The sequence below is a fragment of the Adiantum capillus-veneris genome, chromosome 10 (genome assembly GCF_014529385.1).
Source record: "Adiantum capillus-veneris isolate H3 chromosome 10, ASM1452938v2, whole genome shotgun sequence".
In the NCBI taxonomy this organism is placed as follows: Eukaryota; Viridiplantae; Streptophyta; class Polypodiopsida; order Polypodiales; family Pteridaceae; genus Adiantum; species Adiantum capillus-veneris.
Window position 1 is genome coordinate 11,332,335 of NC_140940.1, and position 21,112 is coordinate 11,353,446.

The window sequence follows — 21,112 nt, forward strand, 5'->3', positions numbered from 1 at the left end:
CACCGTGTGCGAGCCACAAACGGCTCCAAGCACACAACAAGCCTAAACTAGCAAGCTCAAGAGAACAAAGGGTGTGTCACTCACCGCTCTACGCTCGCCTTCGTGGTGGATTCCTCGCCGCGATGAAGAAGAAGCTGCAGTCGTGCCGCGCTCAACCGCTTCGCCGCCGTCGTGCCTTCGTAATGCTCGATCGCACACACACACACACTCTCTCTCTCTCTCTCTCACACACACACACACACACACACAAGAGGAGGTGAAGAAGAAGAAGATGGAGATGGAGCAAGAGCACTCTTCTATTGCACAAATGAGAGAATGAGTAAAAATTAGGTTTAGTTGGCTTTTATAGGAGCTCACCCCATTCACACTTGGGCGCCCATGCTTAGCCAACTAACCCCTTGAATGTCCAAGTTAAAGTGCGCCTCTCATCGGCGATCACTCTACCTTTCCCTATTGGTCCGACAAGCCCGGTACCTGACTCTACCAAATACATAATACACGTCCGTCGTAGGTAATGGGGTGTCCGTGTGCCGTGAGGGTTAACATTCTCCATTTTTAAAATAAAAGTTACCAGTGTGTGCTAACGATTATAAAAAAATGCCTATTGATACGAATCTTAGGAGATCCTTTGAGACTGCAGGTTGCGATGCGATGGTAGGAGGGAAGAACGAAGCCAAGTGCGACACGAGCAAGGAATGGCGATGGCGGCAGGAGCAACAGGGGTTGGAGTCAGTCGCAGAAGTAGGGGTTGGAGTAAGTCGCAGCAGGAGTGAGCACGGGATGGCGACAGGAGAGGAGGGACTGCGGAGTTCTTTTTTTGTTTTATAAAATACGGGCTTGGTACCAGCGTTTTAGGAAAGTGTAGTGGCTAGGCAAGCTGCACTCGACATCATCGTTTGTCTTGCCCGTGCTCGATCAGTGATTTTGGAATGTGCAGATGGGATTTTAGAGCGCGCAATAGGATTTAGGTATCGGCGAAGATTCTGCTAATACCAGTGTATGAGCCAGTAGACGTGGTTAATGAACGCTTGCATCGAGGTGCGGCGCAACGTCACGAGCTCAATCCCGACCTGAATTCGGTCGTTCAATTTCTTAGAATTTCCTACGTGGCATTATGGTCTGCATGACTGATACGGAGCAAGCGTTAACACAGAGCTTGAAGGAACGCTGGATGCGGGGGAGCCCGTGAGAGAAGAGGAGCTTCTGTGGCTATGGCGATGGGCTCGTGTATGGATCAAGCAGTGGACAAAGTTGCAATTTCTGGCCCCATTCTGGCGCACATCTTGCAAGACTTCAACACATCTCTAGGTGACTGTGATGGAGTGCTCTTTGGGCACCTACAGAAAACCATCTCTCCCAAGTTTGAAGATGATGATGAGCATTCAGGCATGCAGGAAGAGCTCACTGCCATTGTAACTGGTTTCTTCTGTAGCGGCCGTGTTTTCAGTTTCTACGATGCTTGCGGTCGCATCATTCCTGCTAAACTTGCAAGCTTTTTAAGCAATAGGGAAAGCAGAGGTGGCGATCCTCTAATTGGTTGGTTTTCAGGCCGTCACAACACTCCCCTGAGACCTTCTTTGAGAGAGACTGCAGTTACAAGGGATTTGCGTCTTTCTGGTTTATCTAGTTGTAGGGAGGGTTCTGCAAGCCCTGTTGGAGGGGGTGATTTGGGTGAAAGTGCGACATTGTTTAGGAGTGATCCATCAAACCCCACACACATGTTAGGCAGCCCTGTCCGTGTGACAGGGAGTGCTTCAAAAATGGCAGATAGTCCATCCCGCATGGGCAGGCGCTCATTTCAGATGCAAGAAAATGAAAGCATGCCAGAAAACCAGTCGCATGCATTTGGTGTTAAGGCAGCTCCCATAGATCTGGATTCACCCACATCAGACATCGGCATCCACATTCCACTAAAGTTGTCTGGTGGGCAACAAGGTGGTCTACAGGGTTCATCTTCTTTAGGTACACTATCATATACTGGGAAGAGTATTGGTATTTCGCCTTCTTCTCCTTGCCTTTTCATGTTGCTCACGGAGTCTGGTGCTGGTCAGGGTGTCCATGCTCATGAATACAGAGTATATCAGTATCATTTCAATTCACAAGTATTTGAACCTAGGACATTGAGAATTGTCAACATTGGTCCTGCTTTCCGTGTGCAGTACGATTCTTTTTCTCCAGTGACATCATTCCCACTATTTCACAGCAGCACAGAGGATGAAGGTGAGTCAAATAGCAGTTCTACAGGTGGGAATGCGAAGCGGAGAGAGGTGCATCAGGGTAGCAGGAGGACACACACTTCGTCATCCAAGGAGCAAGCTCTGCTGGATGCTTACTCAGAAGGCTATAACGTGGATAGGTTAGCAAGTCTTGCCAATCCGGATGGGCTGCGACAGGTCCGAGAATTGGAAGATTTGTATTCAAGGATGCTACTCAAGCTTGAAGTTCTGGCAAAGCACGTGTGTGAAACATCATCAGCTCTAACTCAACAGGTAACGCCCCCGCGCCCCCCCCCCCCCCCCCCCCCCCCCCCACCACCTCGCCCCGTGCCTCTTAGCTATACTATATTGGGAGTATTTACACATTGGAGACTTTCAAGTTTCAAGTGAAAGTTGCTTCTGAATTTTCTGAATGATAGTGGAGTGGGCTGCTAAACAGTTTGTCTCCCATAAATAGCAAAAGACTGCAAATGAATGAATCCCTTACTTAGAAGCTTGGGGGGGGGGGGGGGAGAGAGAGAGAGAGAGAGAGAGAGAGAGAGAGAGAGAGAGAGAGAAAAGAAGAAGAAGAGAGTTTTAACGTCGTAGGAAACTATCCCAAGAGACCTTAAAGATCTAGCCGACGAGGAGAGTTGAATCCCTTACTTAGAAGCTTGAGAGAGAGAGAGAGAGAGAGAGAGAGAGAGAGAGAGAGAGAGAGAGAGAGAGAGAGAGAGAGAGAGAGAGAGAGATTAACGTCTACAAAAGGCCAAATGACCTATGAGACCAACTGATTACAATGATGAGTCTAGTACCAAGTCTGGGTACAAACAAAGAAAACTACAAACAAAGAACTGAGATAGGAGTGCTACCAACTCCTAGGGGTGGTTGGTAGGCTGAGCAATGGTATCATGCCACAAAGATACAAAGTGGGGATAAGTGTCACCATATAATATAGCAGTAGCATGAAGCCTATCCTGATCGACACTCTGGGTGTCGTGCTAGAATCCTATGGATCCTCTGCCGCAATCTCCGCCGGTGCTGCGTGGCTCCCCTCCTCAGTCGCGGTCGTCTTGATCTCCCCAACTCTATAGCTCGATCAATGAGAGTACCGTTGGTGTGTGTATGGGTGGGAACCAAGCTCTGTGATGGTGGTGTCCCCTCTGCTTCTGTGTACTCAGACTGAAGAAATCTGAGATGCGTCTCTGGGACTGTCCCTGTCTTTGCCCTCTCAATAGAGCGTCTCTATGTCTCTATATCTCAAGTAGGAATAATCCGAGACGTCTTTGATCCTGATATCTCATGACTCTATCTAACGAGTCAAAACCATCTCTGAATTAACAATGAAAGCGTCCCCGTATCTCATAGTAGACTGTGCAGTGACGTATGTAGTGAAACTCTGTCTCTGGCTTTGCATGGCATAACTGACATATCCTACTGTCTGCTGGTATGCCTCTGAATCTACCTGTCTCAATCCCAAGTTGGTGTGAAGATGTGCGAATCTGAGAGAGAGAGAGAGAGAGAGAGAGAGAGAGAGAGAGGCTTTGACACCCAATCGAGAAATCAATACCAACACACGAATAGAAATTGGAACAATAGAACTTAAAATAAATAGAGAGAGAGAAGAGGAGAGTCAATATGAAGTGGTGGAGTTCCGTCGTCCGCTTCCAGATACAATGGCCCCAAAGATTGGTGCCTTTTTCGGGCTCAATCTCGTGGTACAACTCCCGAGGGTCCTCCTTTGCACAATCTCTCACAGCTTCCGTGTTGCCCTGGGCACACTTATAAACTTACATGGGAGGCCTAAAAGTAGAGCCCCTTGAAAAGCATCAGCTTCCAAAAACTTTAACTCAAAAGGTTGGTGCTGAATTTGCCTTGCTCATTTGCAAGGTTGAGTCAGCAAAATCTGTTCGCGATTTCTGGGCCTGTCGTACATTGTGACGTCAGCATGATTTTTACGCAATTGGCTTGATTGCTTTATTCCCAATTAACGTCCGCTATTAGTGGTCCTAGGCCATTGTTAGGCCAATATGGTGCCATGTCATCACGCTTGTAACATACCCGCCTCATGTAAGAAGTGATTGTTGTGAGGAATTACGCGTTCAAAACAAACAAAGCATAGTTACATGGAATGGCCATTTTTAGGTCCCCGTTCCCTGTTCCCATCCCCAATTCCCGTTCTTGATCTCCGTTCAGTGTTTCAAACGTGAGTATCCAAAACAGGAAATGGCATTTCATGCATGTTGCCGTTCCCCGTTCCCCTTTCAATTTCCCATTCCTGGTAACTATGAGACAAAGCCCAAAAACTAGCTCAATAGACATTGACTCTATGTATCCACGCACTAGACTAGACAATGGACACATCCTCCACTTGCACACATTTCCTCGAGATCCCCGATTCAAATCATGATCATTGTAACTTATTTAGCAATCACATCCACATTGCTCAGATCTTTTCACGAATCTCTTGATCCACTAAATTTTGTTACTATTAGATTCATATCCTTTCTTGTATCCCTTGCTTTTATAGTTTTATGAGTGCTTTATTCCCTCTTATAATTAGTGAGTTCAGACTATTCAAAACTTATGACGGTGTATCTTAAGATACATGCCATTGACCATCCCAAACAAGACATTACACTCACAAAGCATGCATTTTATTGTCACGTGACACAGCCAACCCTATGTGTCCATGGACAAGCTACAGCATGACAAGGGTTTAGTCAGTCCAGTCAGTCTAGCTTAGGAAGTGTTTTGGCACTTTTGTGAGTCTGTTCGTAGACCGTGCATGCCCAGGCACTGAGAGTAGATGCATATCCTCTGGTTGCACACAGCATGATCATCAGCATTACCATCAGAATCCAACAGAATCCATCAGGGGCATTTTCAAGTGCATTAAAACTATTTTCCCTATTTTTGACATTTTTCACTTATTATTTTAAGTGACTTTTGTTGGGAACGGAGTAGGGCAAATTGGGTAAGATAATATATAAGGAAACCAAGCCTAGGATCATTTGGAGAAGAGCAAGGAGAACACATGCCAAAGCGCAACAGGTTCCCTCTCTCTCTCAGCAAGACCCCCACCCTTGGCTGGCGTTTTCTCCCTAGCTTCATCAGCGTTTTTTCAGCCTATCTGGCGATCTCAGGCAATGCTTCTAATCAGCAGATTTAGCAAGGATATAGCCTCTGCATTCAACGTTTTTCAACTGTATCTAACCAGCGTTTTTGGCCACCGATTCCAGCGCTTTGGGCTGCCGATTCCAGCGTTTTGAGGCTGCCGATTCCAGCCACTCATAGCATTCTTGGACCGCAGCCCCACAACAGTTTTCAGCAGCATTTAAAGGACCTGCAGATTGCGTTTTTGCATCAGCAGATTTCAGCATTCTTAGCGTTTTCGGACAGCAGAGCAAGCAGCGTTTTCAGCGACCACTTAGCAAGCCCAGCAGTAGCAGATCAGCCCCAGAACTTCGACCCCTTGTAGATTCATCAAGCATTCAGTTTTCAGCCATTAGACTTGCATGAGAGAGCTTCTACATACACTTGTACTAGATTGTGCAATCAATAGTAGACCACTCTCGCCATCGAGAGTGGGACCTTCGGAGGAGGGTTTTACAATGTCTCTGGTGTCGTATTCTCTTCTGTCTCTATCTCTCAGTCTCATGCAATTTCATTCACAGTGTCCATTCACTTTGTTGGTGTCCGTTACACTCTCTCATTAAGAACGGAAGGCTCTCCCTTTTCTAAGTAAAAGGAACCTTGAGCACAGTTTGGAGCACTCATCTTGAGCAAAGTTCAACATTCATTCCGCTGCACCTTACATTGGTATCAGAGCTTTGGCAGTGTTCTGTATCACTCAAGGGAAGAACCACAAGAACCACATAATTTTTTTTGCTTGTTGCGGTCGCACGTAACCCAAGACCTCTTGGGCGTGTCGATTGTCACCAGCCAGTGGCAATTCCATTTTTGTTTATTTTCTCTTTCTTTGGGGACTTTCGTTTGTTTTACCTTTTGGAAACACCCCTCTGGAAATCTAACTGCCCTGCATTGCATAGCCAGTGTGGAACTGTTCAGAGAGAGTCCAGGCCTGAGGGCTAAAGAGCACTAAGGTTGGACAAGGACTATGGTTAGCCAAAGTGGGGTCATTGGCCAGCCAAAGCGGAATCTTTTGCTACATAGGCTACATTTCAGTTCTGGGTGTGGCTGCAGTGTACAAAGAGGGTCAGATGACCTAGAAGAATGTAATGGCAGAAACTCCTAAATTTTAGGGATTGCTATTTTTGGACGGCAAAATGTCTTCGCGTCATTACGTGCAGTTTGACATGGGGATCATTTTGTTACTCTGTGGCCAAGTCAACAGAGGCTACAGGTGAGATATTTTTAGACCCGAGGGTCTAAAGCGGGAAAATGCACAAATGAGTGACACTTGGCACTCTGAGGCAAGTTTACTACTTAAAGAGAAGGCAAAAACGTGATTTTCAGCTGTGAGCTCGTTTTTGAGTGCCGTCACAGGTGGGAGAGCTTCAATGGAGTGCTGGCTTACCCTCTATGTACAGTGAGGTGCAGGATGTCATGACCTGCACACCTCTCACTGCTCTCTCTCTCTCTCCCCTATTCTTTATGGTTATACCCCTCTAGTGGGTGGGCTTTTCATTTGATCAATGTACAGTTATGTGGGTTCATGCGCGATTGCCGAGGCAAGAGCCTCTTGCACAAGTACTGGATTAGCTAGCGGCTAATCCCCCGCAGGTACAAGTGAATTCGGAGAGGTTTCACGTGCGAAATCCCGTCCGATTCAAAGGGCAAGTAGCCCTACAGGTGCGGGAGCTCGAGGACTTGCTACAGATGCGAGCGGCATGCGAAACGGAGCCCGAAACAGTGAATTACAGCCTGCTGTGTATTTTTGCAGGTTTAGGGTTTCGGCCCTAAACGGACCCTAATACCCCCAGGAGGTTCGGGGACGCAAGGGGACCGCTGTACAGGTGATCTGGCGCATTTTCAGGGCAGAAAACAGAGAATTCAACGTGCTGCAGATTCTCGCCAGGTTTTGCAAAGTGTCCGTATGTGTGGGGAAAGTCATCTAATGCGTGGGGATACTGACTGTGAAGGGTCCTAGTACAGTTATATTGCCGAAATCGGGCGGGGCAGCTTGTAGGGAACCACAGCTTTTATTCCCTCTTTTAAAGAATAAAGAAATACCAAAAGGGGCGCCTATTTAGGGGCCAATGTGGTGTCTGACTCGCATACAGATGCATTCTAGCATCTGTATCCCATTCCCCTCTCTTGTGTCATTATAGCACAGATAGAATAGACGACTAATAATGGGTGAAAGCTAAATCAAGGTTTGAAGTAAAGTCAACCGCCCTTTTTGGAGTTAACAGGCCGGTTACATGGTTCCATCGACGGGATTAAATCACTTTTTCCTCAAAAAGTGAGCCTTGGTTAGTTTGGGTTAAAGACACAGAGAGAGTTTGGGATGACCTTGAAAACATAAAGAGTTTGAAAGTAGATCGAGTGGATTTACAGGTGAGAACGGCTACGAGAGTCTTTCTTTGGATACAGGTGAGAAAGGCTACGAGTCTTTCTTTGGATTACAAGTGAGAAAGGCTACGAGAGTCTTTCTTTTGATACAGGTGAGAAAGGCTACGAGAGTCTTTCTTTGGATACAGGATGGATGGCAACAAGGAAGAGGGTTCCTCTTCAGAGGATAGACAGCCTATTCCAACTGCACATGAAATTGGCGAGAGTTCAAGCCAAGCAGAGAAAGCTTTGCAGGCTGTTACTTGTTGTGGCCATGTTCAAGCAATTGATGGAGAATCCAAGATTTATGGAGTTCATACAATCTTCATCAATAGCACATCAAGTTCAAGGCAGTTTTGGCATGCCAGGAACAGTGTTTAGGGGTATGCAAGGCATGGTGCCCAACCCTATGTATGCAAACATTGGTTTGCACCCAAGATTTCAGGGCACACAAGGTCAGTTTGGGGTGTCACAAGGCAACTTGGGTATGGCTGGTTTTTCAATCCCATCAGTGAATATGACACCTGGACATCAACATGTTACTGGCAAGGGAGTACAGATGGCTCCCAGAGGTGTACCCATTATGTAAACTGTCTCTTTTGACAATTTGGAGTCAATGGATAAGCTAAAGCCATACAAAGAGGATGATCAGTGAGTCCATTGACACATTCAATGGTTTTGATGAGAGGACAAAGGTTTTCTCTTTCCTCGAACAGTTTGACAAAGCATTTGTTGGAAGGAGCATTTAAAGTCAGGAAAGCTGTCACTTTTCTGAAAAAAAATGCAAGTCAGTGGTGGAATACACTGTTGTTACAAGGACAGACTCCTTTCACTTGGAATGATTTCATATAGGTACCGAAAGAAGAAAATACAGCTTGTTGTATTTTTCTGCAGATTTAGGGTTTTGACCCTATTTGAGGCCTTTTTGTCCCAAGAGCTTCGGGGAAGCTAGAGGACAGTAATACAAGTGATCTGGAGCATTTTAAGAGCTTAAAACAGAGAATTCAGCGTGCTGAATTTCCAGGACAGGTTTGCAAAAGTGCTCTATTATGCGTGGATAATCACTTGGATATGTGGATTTTTGGTTGTGAAGGTTTCTACTACAGCTATGCTGCCAAAATTGGGTCAAAAAGAGAATTCTTAGCCCAATAAAAGTGACAGCATAAGGGTAGATCACAGGTTAATCTCCAAAGATCAAGATGAAGAGCAGAGAAAGATTGTTTTCGATGCTTAGTATGCAAATCAATGATATTGCATAAAGGCTGAAATTGCCTGAGAGTTGGAAGATTCACAATGCGTTTCACGTGAGTCTTTTCAGACCCTATGTGGGTGATGTGCAAGAAGATATGCCAGCTAAAGATCAGCCGGAAGTCGAGGAACTTGATGAGATCTTGGTCCCGGAACAGATTTTGGCACATAAAGAAAGAAAACAAAAGGCAAGGTTGCAAGGTGCTGTTTGGTAAAGTTCAAAAGCTATTCACCTCTGGATGTCAAGTGGATAGAAAAAAGTGAACTTGCAGAGTCACTAAAAGTATGGGAACTTAAAACCTTGGTTTGCAACCTACCTTGACCCCTTGAGATTCAAAGCTAGATGGATTGTCAGTGTGACAATGGCTTCTCAAAGAAATGATGTACATGTTACTTACAGTGAGCTCAAATGAAGTGCATGTTACATGAATGTTAGAGCTGTACAGATTGTCAGTTTGGCAATTGCTCTTATGGAATGTCCAAAAGTTTGGTTAGTGCTATAGAAGTGAGTATTTCTTGTTAGTTTGTCAAGGGTACATCACTTGCTTCTATTAAAGGGTACATGTGTAACTGCATTCTTAAACTGTCAGTTTGGGTATGCTCGAAAGTGTTACTGGATCCAACGTGTACTAAAAGACAATGGAAAAATGCATAGCTACCATTTTGTCATTGGAAAGTTAATGACTCAGAGCAATGGCAGAGTGCGAAGCTACCACTATGTCATTGGGACAGGGTTTACACACAGGCAATACATGTGTCGACGAGGTGTTGAATACACCAGGGTTGACAATGAGCATGTATGTGTCGTACATGTGTCGACACGGTGTCCGGACACGCGAGTGCTGACTGTAAGCATGTACGACATAGGTGCAAACGAGGACATTTGAGATTTCAAGAGGGGGGTATGTCACCAGCCAGTGGCAATTCCATTTTTGTTTATTTTCTCTTTCTTTGGGGAATTTCATTTGTTTTACCTTTTGGAAACACCCCTCTGGAAATCTAACTGCCCTGCATTGCATAGTCAATGTGGAACTGTTCAGAGAGAGTCCAGGCCTGAGGGCTAAAGAGCACTAAGGTTGGACAAGGACTATGGTTAGCCAAAGTGGGGTCATTGGCCAGCCAAAGCGGAATCCTTTGCTACATAGGCTACATTTCAGTTTTGGGTGTGGCTGCAGTGTACAAAGAGGGTCAGATGACCTAGAAGAATGTAATGGCAGAAACTCCTAAATTTTAGGGATTGCTATTTTTGGATGGCAAAATGTCTTCTCGTCATTACGTGCAGTTTGACATGGGGATCATTTTGTTACTCTGTGGCCAAGTCAACAGAGGCTACAGGTGAGATATTTTTAGACCCGAGGGTCTAAAGCGGGAAAATGCACAAATGAGTGACACTTGGCACTCTGAGGCAAGTTTACTACTTAAAGAGAAGGCAAAAATGTGATTTTCAGCTGTGAGCTCGTTTTTGAGTGCTGTCACAGGTGGGGGAGCTTCAATGGAGTGCTGGCTTACCGGTAACTCTATGTACAGTGAGGTGCAGGATGTCATGACCTGCACACCTCTCACTGCTCTCTCTCTCCCCTATTCTTTATGGTTATACCCCTCTAGTGGGTGGGCTTTTCATTTGATCAATGTACAGTGTTGTGGGTTCATGCGCGATTGCCGAGGCAAGAGCCTCTTGCACAGGTACTGGATTAGCTAGCGGCTAATCCCCCGCAGGTACAAGTGAATTCGGAGAGGTTTCACGTGCGAAATCCCGTCCGATTCAAAGGGCAAGTAGCCCTACAGGTGCGGGAGCTCGAGGACTTGCTACTGATGCGACCGGCACGTGAAACGGAGCCCGAAACAGTGAACTACAGCCTGCTGTGTATTTTTGCAGGTTTAGGGTTTCGGCCCTAAACGGACCCTAATACCCCCAAGAGGTTCGGGGACGCAAGGGGACCGCTGTACAGGTGATCTGACGCATTTTCAGGGCAGAAAACAGAGAATTCAGCGTGCTGCAGATTCTCGCCAGGTTTTGCAAAGTGTCCGTATGCGTCGGGAAAGTAATCTAATGCGTGGGGATACTGACTGTGAAGGGTACTAGTACAGTTATGCTGCCGAAATCGGGCCAGAACAGAAGAAATTCAGCCCAGATTGTGCGGGGCAGCTTGTAGGGAACCACAACTTTTATTCCCTCTTTTAAAGAATAAAGAAATAACGAAAGGGGCACCTATTTAGGGGCCAATCTGGTGTCTGACTCGCATACAGATGCATTCTAGCATCTGTATCCCATTCCCCTCTCTTGTGTCATTATAGCACAGATAGAATAGACGACTAATAATGGGTGAAAGCTAAATCAAGGTTTGAAGTAAAGTCTACCGCCCTTTTTGGAGTTAACAGGCCGGTTACATCGATTCCTAATCGTGTTTTTGAAGAGTGACAGGAAACCCAAGAAAGAAGGGCTTGTCCAGCCTCCCCTTGTGCCTCTTTTCACTCATTGAGTGGACCGTGCACTTAGCGGCCGACCAATCGACGTGAGGTGGGAAAAAGCAAGTTTGGTGTGAGCGCAAGGCCATCAAGGGGTGCATCCGCAGAAAAGAGCAGAACTCAGGTGAAGAGAAGATCCTTCTCTAACATAGATTGCAAGCGAAAGAAGAAACTCAAGACCCTCAAGAACCTCAAGAACTCAAGAACCCCAAGAACCCCAGAACCCAAGACCCGCAAGAACCCACGTTCCTCGAGAACTTAAGAACCAAGATCACAGTGTATGGTCATCATCCGAAGCGGAATGGATACTTCGCATGGAGGTGGTGAGCATGGGAGTGGCGAAGAAGAGTTTTCCTCACCAGGAGGTTTTCCCGACTCTCCCCCTTCCCCATCTACGCCACAGATTGTACCAAATCCTATGGAGGCTTTGGTCAAGACAATGCTGGACACGATGGCACAACAAGAAGCGAATCGTTTGGCGGTCGAGGAAAGACAGGCAGAGCGTGCGACACAGAGTGAACGACGCATGCAAGAGTTTGTCCGACATGTTCTCAGCTCGAAGTCTGAGCCAACCAAAGATGTTGGTAGTTCATCAAGTGGCGCAAGCCGAGATTCGGACTCCAACAGCCCCGTCACGGAGAAGATCCAGTTTAGTAAGTAAGATGGTAAGATGGATGCTACGGTTATTCATTCTTGGTTGCATCAATAATGCTTATTTTTTGCGATCACTAAGAAGACAGGAAATACAAGGTTTTGACGGTAGCTATGTATCTTGCCGGTGATGCCATCAATTGGTACCATGCATGGCAAAAGGCACAATTAGCCGCGCACCTAGAGGAAGCCGACGAACTCACGTCCCTCTCCTTCAGTTGGGCCGATTTCCAAGGCAAGCTCAAGGCGCGGTTTATGCCACCTCAGTACCTCGCACAATTGAAGGACGATTGGCGCGCTCTCAAGCAAAATGGTATGTCAGTTATGTCTTTCTCTAATCGTGTTTTGCAGCTCGGTACTCAATTACGCAAATCGGATGCGGAGCGCAAGGAGGCATTCCTTTATGGATTGGACGAGTATATCAAGTTTGATCTGGAGGTACTTGATCGAATCGATCTCAACAAGGCGGTAGCGATTGCTCTCGCACAGGAGATGAAGCACAATAAGGGAAAGCCTAAGGAGAACAAGACGTCTCAAGGAACCTCTCAGAATTCTCAGAACACGCATAATGGTAAGAACGGTAACTCTTCTAGCCCATCTTCCTCTAATTGTTCGGAAAAGAACTCTAACAATGAAATTAAGGATAAAGCTAAAGTACCTGCAAAATTTAAGTTAACCCCGGATGAAAAAGCTGCAGAAGGAATTATAGGAGGATACATCACGGCTGAAGAACAAGTGGTTTATGCTAAGGAAGGTAGATGTTATCAATGTCACGTCAAAGGTCACATTAAGAACGCTTGTCCTAAGATAGTCCCACCTAGAGAACCAAAGGCACCCACAACATCCACAAGCACTTTAATGAACCAAGGTGAATCTTCTCATGTCTCTAACACACATTGATGAGTCTCTCACGAAGTGTTATGGTTATGTAAAGGGTCACTGTTTTATCATATTGTTTGATCCAGGCAATATGCATGATGTGATTGATTAGTGCCTCTCTTGTTGAGAGAGCCCGCCTAGAGGTTAGTCAGAAATCTCCTCTCGAGGTTTCTGGCTTTGCTCCTGGTATGGACTCTCTCATCACGAAAGAGTGCCTTAATGTGTTGTTTACAATTCAACAAGCTGCTTTCCGTAGGAAATTCATTGTGTCTCCTCTTATATGCTTTTGGGCATTAGATGGTTTCGGGAGCATAACCCTCTCATTGATTGGGAGGCTAACACTCTCACATTATCGAAGACTGACTCCCCCCTCATCATTCGTGCCAAGGAGGGTTTGCATTCTCTTGAAGAGGAAAGACAATCTTTAGTGTCTTCCAGAAGTTCTTAGCTATGGTTGAGAACTAGTCAAGGGAGAAGTTGAAGGCTTTAGCGCATTGACAATGGGGGAGAGTACTTCTCCACAGAGTTTAAGGACTTCTGTAGCAAACGAGGAATTTCGAGACCATTTACTACGCGGTACACACGTGCTTAGAATGGAGTTGTTGAGCGCACGAATGGATTAAGGCACATCAAATGGCAACTCTCTTCATATCTCAGATTTGCAAGTATCATGGCTTGCTAACATCCGTAGTGTCAGATAGAGATCCTAGAATGACGAGTAACTTCTAAAAGGGTCTCTTTGAAAATCTAGTTACAAGGTTAAATTTGTTTTCGGTCTATCACCCACAAACGGATGGCCAAAGTGAGATAGCTAACCTTACGATTCTGGATCTACTAAAAGCCTATGTTATGGAAGTAGATCAACGCTCACAATGAGAAAAGTACTTACCCTTTGTAGAATATGTATATAATAACACTGTACATACTTCTACAGGAAAGGCACCTTTCGAGGTCGTAGCGGGAAGATCTAAAGGTCCCTTGCTACTTAAGCTACATGGGAAGATCTTCGCTGCTGATGAGTATAGTCGAGACCTTCAAGAATCTTTTCAAAAGATTAAAGAGGCTATATCCATCTCACAGTAAAGGCAAAAGGCTGCTGCTAACAAGCACAGACGAGCCTTAATCTTTAAAGAAAATGATTGGGTCTTGCTAAATTTGCCTAAGGCTTGCCTACGGCAAACCACGGGCAAGAATCCTACAGGCCACCAGAAGTATTATGCTAAGTTAGCAAAAAGATACTATGTTCCTTTTCAAATTCTTAAGCCAATCAACGAGATGGCTTATCAATTTAAGTTGCCCAATCACTGGCTCATGCACAATGCTTTTCATGTGAGCCTACTCAAGCCTTACAAAGAAGAGCCACCAAAAGAAGGAATAATTGAAGATCCTTTAGAGATTGAAGATCAAGAAGAGGTGCTCCAACTCGAAGCCATCCTTCGCCATGAAGACAAGGTATTAAGACATGGTAAGATTATCCGACGGTATCTTATTAAATTCAAGAATTATCCTTTTGAAGATGCTAAAGGGATGCAAGGAACACAACTTAAGGATAATCTAAAACTTGTCAATGCTTACAATGATACAATAGAGTAAGCCAATGCAAATGCATTTTAAATAAACAATGTTTTTTGTCTTATAAGACTCTCTTTTCCTTTTATTGTGAACAAATTAAAGAAATATGCATGGTTAGGATCATCTTTGGGCAACGACGTCTCTCAAACACCAAGTAGAAATTGTCACTCTACTTTGGAAGTATGATGGATTAAAGAGTAGACTTGCTTGCGGCAGTTGAGTCTCTCGAGCACCAAATGGATTAGTCACCCATTTTGGAATGATGTCGTAGAGTAGAAAGGGATCCTTCACCCGCTAGGAAACCATGGACTAATGACTAGGCCTTACCTTCTCTACCTCGATGATGAGGTAGAGAAGGTAAGGCCTAGTCATTAGTCCATGGTTTCCTAGCGGGTGAAGGATCCCTTTCTACCCTACGACATCATTCCAAAATGCGTGATCCTCGACTATGAGGTAGAGAAGGTAAAGCCTAGTCATTAGTCTATGGTTTCTTGGTGGGTAAAGGATCCCTTTCTACCCTACGACATCATTCCATAATGGGTGATCCTCAACTATGAGGTAGAGAAGGTAAAGCCTAGTCCTTAGTCCATGGTTTCCTGGTGGGTAAAGGATCCCTCTACCCTACGACATCATTCCAAAATGGGTGACTCTTGGAATGATGTCGTAGGGTAGAAAGGGATCCTTTACCCGCCAGGAAACCATGGACTTATGACTAGGCTTTACCTTCTCTACCTCATCATAGTCGAGTCACCCATTGTGGAATGATGTCGTAGACGTGCTCACTTCACTTGCGCCACGTGGACACGCTTCTACCATAGTCTAGCGTCAGTCTTAGCGGAGGACCTAGCTTGGCAATTTGTGAGCCTCTAGCAGGACGTGCATACCCAGGACGGTCATAGTTGCATACCCTCTCTTGCACAGTTAGTCAACATGAGCATTTTTTAGAGCATTGAATCCTTTTTGCCAAAGTACACATTTTTCACTTATTATTTAATAAGTGACTTTTGTTGGAAAAGTAGGTAGGGCAATTTGCGAAGGACCTATAAGCCTATAAATGAAGCCCCTTGGGCACCAGTAGAAGACACATCACCTGGGAGCCGGTACGAGCACAAGACATACCAACTTCGGCCCAATGTTTTCTCACTGGAACCAGTCCATGAAAGCCATCGTTTTCAGATCAGGCCAGCCAACATTTTGAGATCAGACCAGCGAGCGTCTTCAAATCAGACCACCTAGCGTACCAGCTTCAGCTGAGTGTTTTCTCACAGGAACCAGTCCATGAAAGCCATCGTTTTCAGATCAGGCCAACCAACGTTTTCAGATCAGACCAACCAACGTCTTCAAATCAGACCACCTAGCGTTTTCAGATCAGATCAATTAGCGTTTTCGGATCAGGCCAGCCAACGTTTTCAAATCAGACTAGTCAGCGTTTTCAGATCAGACCAGTCAGCGTTTTCAGCATATCAGTCAGCATTTTGCAGTTTTGAGCTAGATCAGCCTGGCGTTTTTTGCATTTCAGAATCGCACCCTCATCAGTAGTTGTAGATCAGCCCGTCACGGTGCACAATAGTAGACTTTCTAGCGTCTTCAGGTTCAGCCTTGACACCGTTATCATCGACACCATCGTCGACGTCGTCATCATTAGAACCGTCGGCGACCTCTCGGTCTTCGACACAGAACCGTCGTGGACCTCCTGGTCTTCGACACAGAACCGTTGTCGACTTCATCGTCTTCGACATAGACCTTGTCGTCAGCCTCACCGTCGTCGACATAGAACCCGTCGTCAACATCTTCTTCTTGGACATAGTCCCCCAACAGTACCTCGTTGTCGCCGACATCGTCATCCTTGACATAGATCATCAATACCTCAGTACCCAGCATCAATATCCATTAGCATCAACATCTCAGCATTTTGTCATTGTATCACCACTGTGCAAGAATAAAGAAAGTACTTGCTCTGGCAACAAAGCAAGGGGTCCTTGAGGGTTGGGATCCGACATCCCTGTGTTGTCTCTTTTCTCTCTCGTGTCTCTCTCTTTCAGTTCAATTCAGTTTAGTTCTTTCAAGTGAAGTAAAGTGTCCCTTGTGTTTGTGTGCGGAGTACTAGATCTGAGCAAATCCTTATTCTCTTTCGCTGCACCTGACACGTAGGGTAGAAAGGGATCCTTTACCTGCTAGGAAACCATGGACTAAGGACTAGGCTTTACCTTTTCTACCTCGTAGTCGTCCTCAATGTAACGGAATTTAGCTAATAATATTGTTTGTAGCGGAATTAAAGTAACAGTAGTGAGCATTTCATTGAGAAGATTCCCAATGATGATAGAGAGAGTGCTAGGTTGAAGGTAGCAACATAGATAATACACCTAGTTAGCTTGGCATGAACAATACTTGCAAAAGAGAGAAATAGAGAAATTGTCAACAGTTGAGGACCGAATTTACTTGGAGCCGGTTCCCCCTCCAAATGGCTTTTGTATTATATGTTCTCTTATGAAGAGAGACTTGTATACAACACAATCTTTGTGTTTCTTAAACAAGTTTGGGTGCCATGAAGATTGAAAGCTTTATGCACCACAATTATGATTTTACAACAAAAGAACTTGGTCCCTGGCCTCAATCCCAAGACCTCAAACACCATAGATGGTGGAGAGAGCTGGTAGGTTTTGAGGGGGATGAAGAGAAGAAGATGTAGCATACGAGAAAGAAGTATTCTTCTTACCATAGATTACTCTTAGAGCTTAGCTTAGCATAGTAATAATGATAATAGAGAAGATGAGCATGCCATTGAAGCTGGACTCTTGCTTGGATTTGTATTCCATAGCCAAGAGGTGTTGGTGTAGGTTCTCTACTTCTCAAGCTTGGAGAAGGAGATGGAGTTCTTGCTCTACACATGAAGAAGTGTGTGTGTGTATTCTCTTGTGTGCTAACAAAACAAGCCTCCTCCCTTGCTTGGTTGACCCCTCTCTCTCCTAACTCTTACTTGATCCTCATTGGTCCATTTTAGGGCTTAGCCAATCAATGGCCTGCACAACAAAACAAGCAAGGGGTGTAGCATTGTGACAAGTGTCTTTCTTCCCCCCCGTTAGGAGAGAGCTTGGATAATTATTTAAATGAAGCTAAATTCTTATTGGTTCATTAGGTCAACTAGCCAATAAGAATTTAAATAGCTTATGGGTTGCTTAATTCTTATTGGACTCTTTGTGGACTGTCCAATAGGAATTTAGGGGTCTTATTCTTTTAATGGGCTTTTCTAAATGTCTAAGCTTAATTTTATGAAGCTTAATTCTCATTTGTCAAGCCTATAGGCCATTCAATAGGATTTAGGCTTAATTGAGGCAACTTGGCTAGGGGCCTGACATGTGGCCTTAATGCTTCAAGTGGAAAAGGTGAGGCCTCACATGTGGTTTGACATGTGTTCTTAATACTTTGAGTGAAAAAGGTGAGGCCTGGCATGTGGCTTGACATGTGTTCTTAATACTTTGGAGGCTTGACATGTGGATTGACATGTGTTCCTAATGCTTTAAGTGGAAAAGGTGACTTTTGGGAAGTGTGTGGGTGCATTCTCTCTCATCCCCCACCTTTAGGGCTCGCCCCCTCCCTTTTTTTTTTGGATCTATCTCGACTTGTGAAGCTATCTCAAGGTTGGGCATGGTTCCCACCTAAAGCATCTCAAGCACCTCAAAATTGGGCATGGTTACCACCTAATGGTCCTAGGTCCAAGGTCTTTCACACTAACCTTTGGAGGTCCTAATGAAGCTTAACCTAAGGTAAGGTCTTTTCAAGCTCCATTAGGTGCACATTGCTCTTTGATAGACCATCTCCTTTTCTGTCACGTGACACATCCAACCCTGTGTGTCCGTGGGCAAGCTACAGCATGATCAGGGTTCAGTTCAGTCCAGTCAGTCTAGATTAGAAGTGATCTGGCACTTTTGTGAGTCTATTCGTAGACCGTGCATGTCCAGACACTTAGTGTAGATGCATATCCTCTGGTTGCACACAGCATGATCATAAGCATTCCCATCAGAATCCACCAGAATCCTTCAGGGGAATTTTCCAGTGCATTTAGCCTATTTTACCTATTTTTGACATTTTTCACTTATTATTTTTAAGTGACTTTTGTTTTAAGTTTGTATATAAGCAAACTAGAGCTAGCACTATTTGGCAGAAGAGGCAACAGGAGCCAAGCTCAGCAGGCAACTTCTCAAGCAAGAACTTGGTGGATTTTCCTCCAAGCAAAGACCATCCCTCACCTAGCGTTTTGCATCAACATGCACCATTGGCGTTTTCTCCAGCATGTAGCCATCGTCAACAGATCCAGACCACAAGCTAGCGTTTTCATCTACTAATGCCAACAATAGTAGATTCAGTAGCGTTTGCATCAGCATGAAGCCCAACGTTTTCAGCCACAAATAGCCAGCGTTTTGAGCAGATAAGAACAACCAATTTCAACCCTAAAAGAGTACCAGAATCAGCCCCAAAGAACATCAGTTTTCAGCCTTCAGTAGATGCAGATTTTCAGCCATAAAGACCAACAAAATCAGCGTTTTCCTTGGCGTTTTCGGCAACAGCAGATTTCAGCCCATAGCGTTTTTGGACAGCGGATAAAAGATTGCAGATTTCAGTCCTTAGGTCGGTCTCGTCGTCACCGTCGTCATTGCCGACATAGCCTAGACTTGCATCAGTCACATGCATTCAGTTTGTACCAGTTTGTGCAATCATAAGTAGACCACTCTCGCCGACGAGAGTGGGGCCTTCGGAGGAGGGTTTTACAACGTCTCTGGTGTCGTATCTCTCTTCTCTCTCTATCTCTCAGTCTCATACACTTGCACGTACAGTGTCCATTCACTTTGTTTGTGATCATAGCATCTCTCATAAAGGACGGAAGGCTCTACCTTCCATAAGAACAAAAGGAACCTTGAGCACAGTTTGGAGCACTCATCTTGAGCAAAGCGCAAACATTCATTCCGCTGCACCTAACATTGGTATCAGAGCTTTGGCAGTGTTCTGTATCACTCAAGGAAAGAACCACAAGAATTTTTTTGCTTGTTGAGGTCGCACGAACCCAAGTTCGCTTGGGCGTGTCGATTCCTAATCGTGTTTTTGAAGAGTGACAGGAATCCCAAGAAAGAAGGGCTTGTCCAGCCTCCCCTTATGCCTCTTTTCACTCATTAAGAGCGGACTGTGCACTTAGCGGCAGGCCAATCGACGTAAGGTGGGAAAAAGCAACCTTGGTGTGAGCGAAAGGAGTAGAAGTCGGGTGAAGAGAAGATCCTTCTCAAACACAGTTTGCAAGCGAAAGAAAACCTCAAGACCCTCAAGAATCCTCAAGAACCCAAGTTCCTCGTGAACCCAAGAACCCCAAGAATCCAAGTTCCTCGTGAACTTAAGAACCCAAGACCACAAGAACCCAATACTTTACTGGATGGTCATCACTCGAAGCGGAATGGCTACTTCGCTTGGGGGTGATGAGCATGAGAGAGGCAAAGAAGAATTTTCCCCACCAGGAGGTTTTTCCGACCCTCCCCCTTCCCCATCTACGTCAAGGATTGCACTAACTCCTATGGAGGAGTTGGAGTTGATGTTTATGGAAAGGAATTTAGAACGCGAAGCAAGAAATGCAGAAAGAGTGGCAGAAATGGCACGCAGACACACAGAAAGAAAAGCAGAAATGGATCGCAGGTACGCAGAAGACAAAGCAGAAAGAGAAGCAGAAAGAAAAGCAAGACAAGTACAGTGCGAGCAACACATGCAAGAGTTCTTGCGACTCTTTTCTCAAGTCCCGGCACAGATGCAAGAGATTCAGGAGACGGAGACTCTCTCAGTCTCTTCTTCTCCAAAGCAAGACACACATTTTGCATGATGATTTGAATGCCAATGACCAGCATGATGATTTGCATGATCAAGATGTGTTTTCTCACAAGCATGATAAGTTGCATGAAGAAGATGTGTTTGTTCACAAGACGGATGAGTTAGTTGATGCTTTTTCTAGCGAAGCTAACCTCGTTGCAGATTCGCTCAATCACGAAGGATCGATCTTGGCTCTCGAGCTTAGGTCCAAAGAACCCTCACAGGAAGTATTATGTGTTCTCATGATTGATACGCACGCATTGTTCGAGTGTTTTATTCGTGATCGTTTCCTGTATTTTAGTCAGCGTCTTTATGTTATCCCTTTTCCTAGGCATGACATATTGTACGTTGAGCACGTTTCGCTCATGAATGAGCACGAATGTATGCGGATTTCTCATGAAAAGTATGCATTTAAGGAAGTACATTCCATGTCTCTCCCTTGGCATGACACAATTGTAGAAAGAACACATGAAAGTATGAGCTCAAAGCATGGGCATTTCCGTTGTGAATTGCCACAGTTGATTGCTTTAGATCAGAAGAGAAAGATTCGATTTCATTGTTTGCATGTGTTTGATGAACGGTCTGTCACTCCGTCTCTATGTTTATCTACATTGCACACAGTCTTTATAGAAGACAAGATTTTTTCCATTCACTTTACATGGAATGGGTACGTTCATGGTTTTGAGTTGGAAATGGTTTCAGGAATTTTCAGCCATGGAGATTCTTGAAGAAGACAGAAG

The 21,112-nt window shown here is 45.0% G+C and overlaps 1 protein-coding gene across 1 annotated transcript in view; it reads left to right on the forward strand.

Moving 5' to 3' along the window:
- Positions 1-1,034: 1,034 nt before the first annotated feature.
- The window catches only part of LOC147448446 (BRISC complex subunit Abro1-like protein), a 98,720-nt gene continuing 78,642 nt past the window's right edge, over positions 1,035-21,112 (forward strand). The window contains exon 1 of the mRNA XM_086521061.1: positions 1,035-2,489. Coding sequence (XP_086377187.1) covers positions 1,212-2,489 — 1,278 coding nt within the window. The 5' untranslated portion in view covers positions 1,035-1,211. The remainder of the gene's footprint in view (positions 2,490-21,112) is intronic.